At 37.4% G+C, this 13,265-nt stretch overlaps 1 protein-coding gene across 5 annotated transcripts in view; it reads right to left on the reverse strand.

The window, feature by feature from the left end:
* The window catches only part of LOC138349595 (uncharacterized), a 348,497-nt gene that overhangs the window by 109,851 nt on the left and 225,381 nt on the right, over positions 1-13,265 (reverse strand). For 3 of the 5 annotated variants that reach the window (XR_011228717.1, XM_069325240.1, XM_069325239.1), the window contains one exon: positions 365-508. The exons of 1 other annotated variant lie outside the window; for it this stretch is intronic. Coding sequence is in view for 3 of the 4 variants with exons in the window: in XM_069325240.1 (XP_069181341.1) it covers positions 365-508 (144 nt within the window). In the remaining variant the exon portion in view is untranslated. Of the gene's footprint in view, positions 1-364; positions 509-2,721; positions 2,858-13,265 lie in introns of those variants that run through there. One more of the 5 variants, XM_069325242.1, reaches the window with a different exon arrangement.

Here is a 13,265-nt window from a genome sequence, read left to right on the forward strand (position 1 = left end):
TTAGTAGTTAGTGTAGTTAGTTAATCCATGCATTAATTATTTCTAATGTGTTTATGAAATATTATGTCTATATTATATGTAGATTAACATTATAAAATTCACCCAACCCCCCAAAAAAAATGTGTAAGGGAATGCATCCACTTTAAATAGTAGTCTTTACAGTCCACTTATTCAAATTCATCTTGAATTAATTAATAAATTTATTATTATAAGATCCATAGATGACAGGTCTCAGAGCCCATGAAAATTTTTATGGTCCTCATGAATTTATGAATGATATTATATTTTGGAGTAAAATCCCCCCCCCCCCCCCCCACTGTCTACATCAGCTTCTCAACAACATTAAATATAATTTGGCTCTCACCTCTCCAAGTTTCATTAAAATACCTCGACGACCAAAGTCTGAGTGGGCACAGGCTCGAGAAGAGTACAGGACTCTGCCGTCCTCTGGACAATCGATTTTGTTCGTCATTATGGCCGCAATCTTACAGAAACGTGATTCCATCATCTGAAAATATTAAATAAATCATGATCTTTGCCTAATTAGTTTAACAGTAGGCTACTATTATTTACATAGGAGAATAAGAAAACTTGGTTTAACGCTTCTTGAGGTTATCTTGAGATGATTTCGGGGCTTTAGTGTCCCCGCGGCCCGGTCCTCGACCAGGCCTCCACCCCCAGGAAGCAGCCCGTGACAGCTGACTAACTCCCAGGTACCTATTTACTGCTAGGTAACAGGGGCATTCAGGGTGAAAGAAACTTTGCCCATTTGTTTCTGCCTCGTGCGGGAATCGAACCCGCGCCACAGAATTACGAGTCCTGCGCGTTATCCACCAGGCTATGAGGCTTAACTAATGTGAATTACTGTAATGCAAATCAGTCTGCTTACATAGGTAATTTTGTTAAAAGATGAAATAATGGTGTGAATATATCTATAATGAGATCAACATTAGGCTTCTTTCAATTTGCATTTGAGATTCTCAAGGAGTATCTGGAATTGTTTTATCAATGCAATGGTATGTGTGACTGTCCTTGTCTCCCGTATAGATATTTTGGTGGAGACAAGCCATCATTATTTAACCAAAAGAGAGAAAAACTATGTAAAATTATTAAAGTAAACATTTATTTCCTGGAAGTCAGCTGGTGGCTGGGAGGTCGCTGTCGCTGAAGTTTCTCTCCAATGAAACTAATACTGGGAGTTGGAGGTTTATTTTGGAGTATGTGTACATTGTATCTGAATCTTTTATGGGAAGAAAAATGGACTCATTTATAGAACCTACAAATGGAGTACGGTTAAATGAGACTATATAGAGATTTATCAGGAAGCAAGGGGCAAGTGACATGGTAAACCAGTCAGGCGCCGCCGAGATATGGCAGAGAGAAAACACATTTACTGACAACTTTGATTTAGAAGGTTACATTCTACCAGATATTCAGATAAACAATATTTTTGTATTTATTCAAATAGCAGGTGATTCTAAAGTATTTTGAGGTACTACCAAATGGGATAAATAGAGAAAGAGAGTCCGAGTTTCCTAATTTATTTATGTGACTGGTAACTATGGGTGTATTTGTGTTTGCTCTATAAATTTATGAATGTCGGACCAGAGTATTAAGGTTTACCATATTGCTTGTGTTCTTTGAAAAAGATAAACCACATTGGTTAGTGATTACTAATATGCCGATGTTCGTAGTTCTGTGGGATAGGGGGAGTTTTCTCCTGAATATTTTACCTTATTATTTGTATTTTATTTTTAAAAATATATTTTTGTTGGTTTTCAGACGTTCCTATACTCCTGTTGCAATTTCCCTTGGCTTATCTAGAAGGCTAACATCAATCATACTTACCTAGACAAACAAGCCAATTAATTGTAACTATATGACCAGAGAAATAGCCTAGGGACACAGCCAATCTTATGACTTTGAATAGCAAGGGCCAGGCCATGACAGAGTTAAACATAAGCAACAACATTTATAAAAGACTTTAACACTGAAACGGGTAGTAGATGTAACACAATAACTGGGTGGTCTGTACAGCCGTCGCAAAAGTGAGGAGCATCTTATAGAGTAAGTGTAATATACAGGAATTGATAGAATGTGTTCTAGGCTCCCACAAAATCCTAGTGTATAGAAATTTTGATTTTAAATATTGGTGTACTATAAGTGAGCTGTTTATGTGTTCTATTTTATTATTTGTGTATATTTCAGTAATCTTTATGAAAAGGTTTCTAAAAATATCTACATCTGTGTATTCTCGTATGAAAAAAATTACTAGTTGATATGGCAGTCAAGAAGAAACAAGCACTATCCCCACCAGCTTTTACAAACTAATTCTCAGTTAAAAGAAAAAGTGGTGGTGGAGCTTAAATTTTGATTTCGAGTTTTGAGTTATTATAATGTATTGTTATAACGTATTTACACCATCACAGGGCTATCGCCACTGATACCACCAACAAACGAGTTGTTACAAATTATGACTTGAACTTAGTTACTTAAAACTACTTAATGATGCTGTGGGAACCGACCTGTGAGATTTATATTTATTTAATTTATATGAATTTATATTTACGTTAATTTATATACTTCGATAGCAATTTGTATAATGATAAGTGGACTGTATTTCTGCAATAATCTCTTAATCTCACAAATCGATCCTCTACACATTAGGGGGGTTATTAAATTAATATATATGCAGCCAATCAAACTACAGTAACTACATACATTGAAAAGGTTCCTTATCTTATTTGTACAGCAGGTATAACCAGGATGTAGACCACATTTTCCCTCTTTGAGGTAGCTTCCACGTGCTGGTAACTGAAGCACAAACATGCTTCCTCGTCTTGACCTGTTAAAAGGGCGCTAGCTGTGAAGCTAGAAACCTAGTATATGACAGGTATTTCAGAGAAACATTGTACATGGAACAATAAAGACCTGGCTTAATTACCTTTAGTATGAGGCGATTTCGCGTTCTAACCGGCTAACCCTACCCAATGACATTAATGGCCACTAATGATAGATAATGGGTTTCGGAAAGAACACTTAACTTGAATTTGTAGACAGCGTGTTGATAATGGTACACTTTTAGTTTCCATAACACTACGTCCAAGTAAATTTAACAGGAGCCGAATTTGCTCCCGTGTGAGCCTCTGGTCTAGTATAAACAATGGCTGCATCTAACACTCCATACTATTGACGCCTGGCCGACATTGTCCAGATATGATAGGAGCCAAATTTGCTCCACACGTCTCGGAGGTGACACAACAATGGCTGCCCTCTTCCCCCTGACGCCTGGCTTACATTGTCCAGATGTCCAAAGGTGATAGAAGGGTCACATTTACTCTACTTTAATATTGATAATTAAGTTAATTTATATAAGATGTTTTTATGATGGTAAAGTCCAAAGACTAATGTATTTAAGAATAATTCCCACCATAATAGGTGGTGAATTATAATAGTATGTGGTGATGATATCCCGTTTTCTATAGACGGTAATTCCACTACAAATTACGTTTTCTATGGGTAACTTGTTTATACAATACAGCTATTATCTGTATGATTATTATTAAATGGTGTCGGATTTTCCGACATAATTCCCCAGGGGCTGCTCACGGGTCGAAGTCCTCTTTAGAACAGACGAACACCGATACTCCTCCTTCGAATTATAGTTAGTAATCACACATTTGTGCGTCTGTTCGTACAGGACGGATGTCCCGTACTAGAGTTGCAGGGGTTAGAAGTCTAATGCGATTTCATTTCCCTGTCAACTCTTGAAAGGCTAATATTCAAGCCTAATTACATATTATTTAACCCAGAAGACTGAATGTGATCAAGTACTACAGTCAAGTATGATTCAGGGACTGCAGTGAGATCAGTGACATTAGATATAACTTGAAGTTTGTTCAGGTAACTAGTCACTGATATATAAACACTGAGGCCCAAGGAATACATCTTGATTAAATAATAAATGTATCAAATCAGTCATCAAATTTATTGGGGTTTAATTTAGTTAATTGATTCAGAAGATTGAATAGCTCATCATTAAAGTAAAGTATGGTTCTGAGACTGCAGTGGGTTCAGTGACATTGATCGCAGTGACTTGTAGCTGCTTAAGCTACTGTTCACTGATTTGCCACTGAGGCCTCATGAACTCATCTTCAGCTTTAAATGATGATACTAACATCAACCTCTGTTACTATAGTCAGCTGTAATCTCCTTAGTATAATGCTACTGGAGAAATATAATCAGCTGACAAATTTAGATTTCTACTGGTATTGTTTATCTGCAGGCATAGGTCTCCCCAGGCTTGATACTGGGCCTGAGAGTAATTTACCTCCTGCAGAGTTTAATATGGTTATGCCCTGATATTTAGTAGGGCCACCGATGAATTGATGGTAGTAATCTGTCCCCACAAGGAGAGCTATTTGGCATTTGATTTGCTCAAATTTACCTGCAGCTGCTTGATAATAGCTTTCCAGGTCAGCATAATCAACTTGAGATTGTTGTGACAAATCTTCACATTTCTTGATCTGTCTTGTTAAGTGGCCTTTAAGACCTGCAAGGGTTCTTTTCATTCTCCCTGCATTATCCATACTGGCTCGTTGGTGAAGCCTTGTGGGGCTTGTACTTGGGCTGCTCATAATACTGAACAAGCACTGATGGTAGCCTAGGGTAAATTCTGCACTCGCTAGGCTGTAATCCTACCTCTACTAGAGGTTAGCACTTAAAATTAATACACATTATATATATACAATCATACACACTAATGATTTGAGTGATAAACCAGTGTCACTGGAAGTACCTTTAGGTTAGCTCTTATATATCACCCTAGGATGGTAGAGACACTAATTAATCACTCAAAGGTGTAATGATCATAAGTAAATTATTATATATACAACTCAACTCGAGTTGATAAAAATTACACCCAAAATAGGGTCTGGACCATTCATTAATGGTGTTAGGTTGATCAATATAGTACAACTGACTCTGGTAATAATGGGACTAGGATGAACGATAATAGTTCAACTAGTCATATCCTACCCTGTTGTGGGTTGGCAATTAGTAAATATTATACTGTGATCACTAGTGCAATATATATTAAATAATTCTCTATTTTGGAGAAATAATATACACAATTATTGATAATAGCCTCTTAATTAGCCTCTATGAAACTTCTAATATTATCAAGAAGTATTAAATATTATTAGTGACCTCGCGAAATAAACTCCACAAAATTCGTAGATAATCTCTCGCGAAATGTAACACCACGAAATCCGTGAACAATATCGCGAAGACACAGTCACTAATTTGGCTGGCTTCTATATTAGCGCTGTCATTTCACAGAATAACACTCCACCAAATCTCTGTGGGTGTACATGAAACCGCTGACGAAGCTGAACTGAACTGAGCGGGGCTCGTGAACTCGCACGAGTCAACGCCGCCGTCATTGACTGGCTGGCCTTGTTTAAATAACACTGCACTAGTATATTTAATGAATCCACTGGTTAACTGGTTCATCCGGTACTAAGATGACCAAATGTGGGTTCATAGGACCAAATAATCCGTCATCCGGTTCGAAGATGACCAAATAATGTGGGAACCGACCTGTGAGATTTATATTTATTTAATTTATATGAATTTATATTTACGTTAATTTATATACTTCGATAGCAATTTGTATAATGATAAGTGGACTGTATTTCTGCAATAATCTCTTAATCTCACAAATCGATCCTCTACACATTAGGGGGTGTTATTAAATTAATATATATGCAGCCAATCAAACTACAGTAACTACATACATTGAAAAGGTTCCTTATCTTATTTGTACAGCAGGTATAACCAGGATGTAGACCACATTTTCCCTCTTTGAGGTAGCTTCCACGTGCTGGTAACTGAAGCACAAACATGCTTCCTCGTCTTGACCTGTTAAAAGGGCGCTAGCTGTGAAGCCAGAAACCTAGTATATGACAGGTATTTCAGAGAAACATTGTACATGGAACAATAAAGACCTGGCTTAATTACCTTTAGTATGAGGCGATTTCGCGTTCTAACCGGCTAACCCTACCCAATGACATTAATGGCCACTAATGATAGATAATGGGTTTCGGAAAGAACACTTAACTTGAATTTGTAGACAGCGTGTTGATAATGGTACACTTTTAGTTTCCATAACACTACGTCCAAGTAAATTTAACAGGAGCCGAATTTGCTCCCGTGTGAGCCTCTGGTCTAGTATAAACAATGGCTGCATCTAACACTCCATACTATTGACGCCTGGCCGACATTGTCCAGATATGATAGGAGCCAAATTTGCTCCACACGTCTCGGAGGTGACACAACAATGGCTGCCCTCTTCCCCCTGACGCCTGGCTTACATTGTCCAGATGTCCAAAGGTGATAGAAGGGTCACATTTACTCTACTTTAATATTGATAATTAAGTTAATTTATATAAGATGTTTTTATGATGGTAAAGTCCAAAGACTAATGTATTTAAGAATAATTCCCACCATAATAGGTGGTGAATTATAATAGTATGTGGTGATGATATCCCGTTTTCTATAGACGGTAATTCCACTACAAATTATGTTTTCTATGGGTAACTTGTTTATACAATACAGCTATTATCTGTATGATTATTATTAAATGGTGTCGGATTTTCCGACAGATGCCACCACCTACACCTTTGATGGACATGAGTACTTTACAGTGACCGGCGACGAAGGATATCGGCCATAGGAGAGTTAACGATGTGAGTTAAAGATATCACTTGAGGGGGGAGGGGGTGAGAACATGGTCGACTCTCCACTATTTACTGGCAACTCTCTATGAATAAATAACAGGTACGAATGGATATACCAGATGGACAGTAAAGTATTATATATTTATGTAATTAGTAAAATATAAAAATCCTAATTTATCTTCCCTATCAAGGCAATAGAATTATCAACACTTCATGATGTTAGAACATGAGGGACCAGTACTCACTCAAGATACAGCAGTGATGAAGCTTCCGTATAGACACCAGATCGTCAGTCTCCCTCCCCCAGTGATGCCCAACACTAGACCCCAGACTCCTGTCTCGTCTGAGACCCAGAACACCCTCTCTCTCTCTCTATTTCCCCCCTCGATGATGATGATGAAGATTAAGCCACCAGAAAGGTGGCACGGGCATAAATAGCCCGTAAGTGATGCCCTTATTGAGCCAGGTGCGAGTGCACCCTGCGTGACAGGAGATGTTTCCCGTGCTCTCTTCGTAAAAATAGATTCAGTAGCACAACATATGGTTGACAAACCCAGTGTTTAGGGTCTAAAAGCGGCAAAAAATATAGCCTAATGGCGGTTGGTAAACACTATGGTCTATTATTGCATATGGGAATGTATATGACAGAACGGTTGTTCACTGGGGTAGATGAGCAAATTTTCATACAGGAATTTCTAAAGCAGTTCCAGTCAACCTGTAGTACAAATGTTATAGCTACAGGAAATGTGGAGACTGTTTTTTCACAATTAGGGTTATAAACTCATGGAACCATCTACCATCCAAAGCCGTAAATGGCAAAACGCTGCCGAATTGTAAGATCCAGTTTGAAAAAATCAACAGGACAACTGGGGAAACCTTTGAAAGGCCGTTAAGCTTCTTGTCTTCGTCGAGGCCAATTCAATGTTAGTTTTTTTTTTTTGCAGGGATATTTCTGCACGGGCCCTAAGCCTCTGGCTGGCCCACTAAGTGTTGCTTGTTTGTTTTACTTGGGCGGAGTATGAGTATTTATGACTCGTATGGTCGCTTCAGTAAGATTTGGCCATATGTGTTTAACAACTTCTTCTGCTCTGTTGAATCTAAGTTGAAATCTTAATGGGTTTGTAACTGTGCACTGTGTTAGATAATGTTCCAGTGGTCTGTCTGGCATTTCTCTACAGTGCTGACATTTCCTCTCATCTTCCGGAACCTGTAAGCCTATTTCCCATGCACATGGGTATCCAAGCCTGATGCGATGTAAGTGTACTTCTGTTGCTCTACTTCTCTCAATGTAAGTGGCCCTCCGGTAAATCAAGTGAAGCTTCTTCTACAAAACTGCTCTTCTAAGTTGCTGGTGAAAAAACAAAACAATGACCGAATATGTACTGTTTCAGTGCTATCATCAGGATTCTCATAATAGCTGCATTGTGTCGAGAATTAGCTACGTGTATAATATGTTCGGAGGAAAAATCTTGCTGCATGACGTGCCGTCATCAGTGGCCTGGTGTGTGGCGGCGCTACCACACACTACAGTGGTGTTTTTTTGTGCGTGGTGACAGGTGAGGTAGGTGGTTACGATTGGTGGCAGTGGTAGTTGGTTGTGTTTGATGGGTGGTGACAGGAGTTGTAGGTGGTTGTGGTTGATAATTGCGTCTGGTGGGTGGTGACAGGGGTGGTAGATGCTTGTGGTTGCTGGCAGTGGTGGTGATGGTAGTTGATTGCTGTAGTTGGTGAGAGGAGTGGTTGAATGCAATGGTGGTTGATGGTTGCGTTTGGTGGCAATGTTGGTTGACTGTTATGGTTGGTAGCATTTGTTGTCCATTGCTGTGGTTGGTGGCAATGGTGGTTATTTATTTTTGTTGTTGCAGTAGTGTTTTATTGTTGTGGTTGGTGGCAGTGGTTGTTGAATGTTGTAGTTGGTGGTAGTGGTAGTTGATTGTTGAGGGTATTGAAGTGGTTGTTGGCATTGGTGGTTAATGGATGTGATTGGTGACAGTAGTGATTGAAGGAAGTTGATGGTTGTTGTTGGTGGTTGATGGGTGTAGTGGTTGATGGTTGTGGTTGGTCATAGTTGTAGTTGATAATTGTGGTAGGTGGCAGTGGTGGTTGATGGTTGTGATTGATTGAAGTGCTTTTAGGGTTGTGGTAGTGGTAGTTGATGGTTATGTTTGCTGGAAATAGTGGTTGATGGTTGTAGTTAGTGAAAGTGGACGTTGCTTGATTTCAATGGTAAATTTATTGTTGTGGTTTGTTGCAGTGGTAGTTAGTTATTGTCATTGTTGGCAGCGGTGGTTAATTGTTGTGGTTGGTGGCATGGGTAGTTGGTGCCAGTGGCGGTTGACGGCAGTTGATGTTGTTTGTTGAGGTTGGTGTTGGAAATATCCAACACATATTCTTCATTTAATACTCTGATAAATGATTCTTGTATTAACCATAGTAATTTACTAATATTACTAACTTGTAGATTAATCATATTAATTACTTTCCTACTGTGCAAATTAAGTTACCGAATATTTGTACTTCAAGACGTGGATGTGTCCAATCACTTAGCAAAGGGAAAGATAATATCTACATACCAGAGAATTAAATTCTATTCTCACTACATATCAGTATTCTTTATTAAGAATTAATGACTGATGCTATACAAACCAGTGATCACATCAATTCGCATTATTAGCTGAAGATCATATGATAACAGTAATCTCTGTTATCCCTGAGTTAACATAGATGAATGAAATTCTACCTCCACTTCTCGTCTATATAAACTCTCTTCATAATAATTAATATATGATGAGAATCTATATAACATCACCTCCTTATATTATCAAACCCAGCCTTATTGTCTCCCGAAATAGAGTAATCATTAGGAGAAAAAATCTCTGCTTTATCGCTACATGGCTTTGCACATGTGTCAACGAGACTGGGAAGAGGGAGGAGAGAAGCGCCATTTTACTTGCTCACTTACCTTCCACGAGGAGAGGTACTCATTCTTACGCTGACTTACCTGGCGAGAGCGAGAGCGGCCATCTTGTCGACTAGGTGGTACACGGAGTTTACGTAATTTAACGGGCCATTCAGAGGACATTCATGCAGCTGCGAGTGTCTGGGCACCGCAATGACTCCAGCATAGATCAAATAGTCGTTTCGTCGAGCACCAGCTGGTTAAATTGCATAGTTTTGTACTTATTGAGATCTCCTAATGACAAACGTGTAAACTTGCTGGTCGTTATGAGGTGGGCCTGCTCTTAACATAAAGTAAGCCCCACTCTGGACTACGCTCTCCCATTTATTTAGAGATAGAGAAAAAATTTTCTTGAAGTAGACAGTTTTAACAAATCCATTGTAATTTCAGCTTGCGCCAGAGCAACACGAGGGAAGATAAGCCTTTCCTCCATGCGTGATCCAGGATCGCATGTCTAGACAAGCCTAGTGAAGTTTGATGCACACTTCTATCTCGTTCTTACAGCTAAGCTGTCTTAATTATTTTGTAGTACTAACTATTAATGCATTATTGATCTTCCAAATAAGATCGTTTTCATTTAATAACCATTTATTAGCCATTTAATATTTACTGATATTCTCCAAATATCTTAATGGCGTAATGATGTCAATTGACATTTATTTCATTGTACAATAATTTGTACAATCTAATTTCATATCTATGATTTATTCTGATGAAGAACCAGTGTCGGATGATTGTGCTAGTGACGTAATAGTTTCTTAGCACCTCTACCCCCCATAATAGGAAATGACATTGCAGACGAAGCTGCAAAACTTGCAAGTAAGGGATGAAATGTAGACGTTTACATACTACAGAGTCTATCACAGATTAAGAAAGTTATTAGAAACAGAGCCATGCAAAAGATGTACAGTGACCACAACACAGCAGTTGCAACATCAGGATCTGCGGGTTGGTACAAGAATTCAACCAACTACGAACCACTTAGTTTGATGAAAGGAAGCAGTAGAACAACAGAAATACACTTACATCGCATCAAGCTTGAATACCTATGTGCATGGGAAATAGGCTTACAGGTTCCGGAAGATGAGAGGAAATGTCAGCACCATGGAGAAATGTCTGACAGACCACTGGAACATGATCTAACACAGTGCACAGTTACAAACCCATTAAGATTTCAACTTAGATTCAACAGAGCAGAAGATGTTGTTAAACACATATGGCCAAATCTTACTGAAGCGACCATACGAGTCATAAATACTCATACTCCGCCCAAGTAAAACAGAAACAAGCAACACTTAGTGGGCCAGCCAGAGGCTTAGGGTCTGCCCAGGAATATCCCTGAAAAAAAAAACAGGACCCCCCAATTTGTGCAAGTGAGTTTGGCTCTTAATTTAATTATAATATGCAATCCTATTAATGTTTTCATATCACATTATAAATTCCTAAAAATCCATAGGCACTAGTTCATGGATTGCATTTCAATACATTTACTCATTTCAGTTTTCCCCTTTTTCACAAAAAGGTGAGGTCCTTCATAACTATCGAATATATGATTATTTTTATTAATATATTTGAGTCAAATTTTCCCACACAAATTTTGGTCCTTATCGAACCAAATAAGCCATAACTAATTATTTATTAACACTAACTCTCGTGTGTTATCATTATTAGACTATTTATACATATATTCCATTTTTTACTGCTGTCAGCAGACTGTCCATATTGTAGCCTAAAACCCATTAATTATTATTAATATTTTGTACAAATACTTCATGTATAAAGTAGCCTTAGTGGGTCATAGTCAATTGCCCACCACACTCAGACCTATACCTCACACCCAGGTAAGAATTTTTATGTCACCAGGAGCAACTGCTCACAATTTTTATAATGATCCAATATTAACAATTGCGTTAGAATGGCCTCGCCATCTAACTATAATTTATTTCCATGGTAATGACATACATCCTTCTCACCAACTAGTGGATATAATAAATCATTTAAAAACTATTATCAGTTCATTCTAACTAATTAGCAACTATGTTAGTGGAACTCTGCAAACTAATTAGTGGAACCTCGTCAACTGACAAGTGATAATGTTGGGGAGTAAATCCTGAATACTATCAGCGCTCTGCTAACAACCTGTCCTCTTAAAAAGAACGTCAACATTTGCCGTTTGACTCTACGGCTGTTTTTGGACGTTATTTTGTGTAAAACTACGTCTATTTTCGCTTCTATGGACTATCTCTTGTTATACAATGAAATACCACACTCTTATTATTCTATAACTCACTGACTATGCTCTGATATTTGTTCTTCAAGTAAAAATATATATATTTTTGCCTTAATTAGGCCATAATCCAGAAAATTCCAGCCCATTGATCTTTATATTTAGGAAAACATCTAATAAATTTGGAAATGAATTTTTCGTTCGCCGACAGTTGCCTGTTACTATTTAACCCTCTATGCTTTAATGTCGCTGGTCATTGTGACTTTCCCAGGATTTATATATGTTTTGTAGTAGCATTTAGTCAGACTACAGTAATTTAACTAATGGGAAACCTCTATAGTTGTCGTAAATTAATAATAATCATTTATCAAATAATAAATTAGCAAACATATGCAACATTTTATGTTACGACTTTTCGGGTAGGCCGTTCTGTTTGTTTACAACCCCAATGGTTCAAAATACACAATACTTTTAATATATAAGTGACTAAGTATGCTCTAATATATGGTCCTCAATGAAAATTATCGTTTTTTTTTGTTAATTTGTCCATAATGAATAAGATTCCTTACTGTTGATCTTTATATTAAGAAAAACATCTAAACAAATTGGTATTGTGTTTTCGTTCAGATAAAGTTTCCAGATACTATTTCCTAGTTATCAATTAATGTAGGTGGTTATTTTAATTCGCGGCTACCAGGGGCTTTCTCCCATTATACAATATAAATGTACTCACTAACTATTCTCTGGTATCTGTTCTTCAAGTAAAATTACCTATTTTTTTGTTTAATTAGTCCATAATTCATAAAATTCCTTCAGGTCGATCTTTATATTTAGAAAAACATCTAATCAATTTGAAATTTAATTTTTCGTTCACCTACAGTTACCTGCTATTATTTCATTGTCATATTTTATGTCGCTGGTCATTACAATTTTCCAAGAATTTAAACAGCTCAACAGCAAGTAGCATCTTGGTTAGAGTACAGGAATTTACCTATGGAGAACCTCGATAGCTGCCGAATATTATTAATGATTATATATGTAATTTAAAATAATGAATTATATACCATTTCTTATGTTACGTCTTTGGCGGGCAGGCCGTTCTGCGGGTTTACAACCGAATTGTTTAAAAATCACACTATTTTAAATGTATGAGTCACTAGTATGCTCTGATATATGTTCTGCAATGAAAATAAAGATTGTTTTGTTGTTAATTACTCCATAAATGTGTAATGTGTTAATTCAGTCTAAAATCTTTTTGCAACGTTTATATGCGATATACGTAGCTGGAAACTACCTAATATTTAAAAATAATAGTTACAACATTCTATTAATATATAAT

This window comes from Procambarus clarkii, chromosome 16 (genome assembly GCF_040958095.1).
Source record: "Procambarus clarkii isolate CNS0578487 chromosome 16, FALCON_Pclarkii_2.0, whole genome shotgun sequence".
Lineage (NCBI taxonomy): Eukaryota > Metazoa > Arthropoda > Malacostraca > Decapoda > Cambaridae > Procambarus > Procambarus clarkii.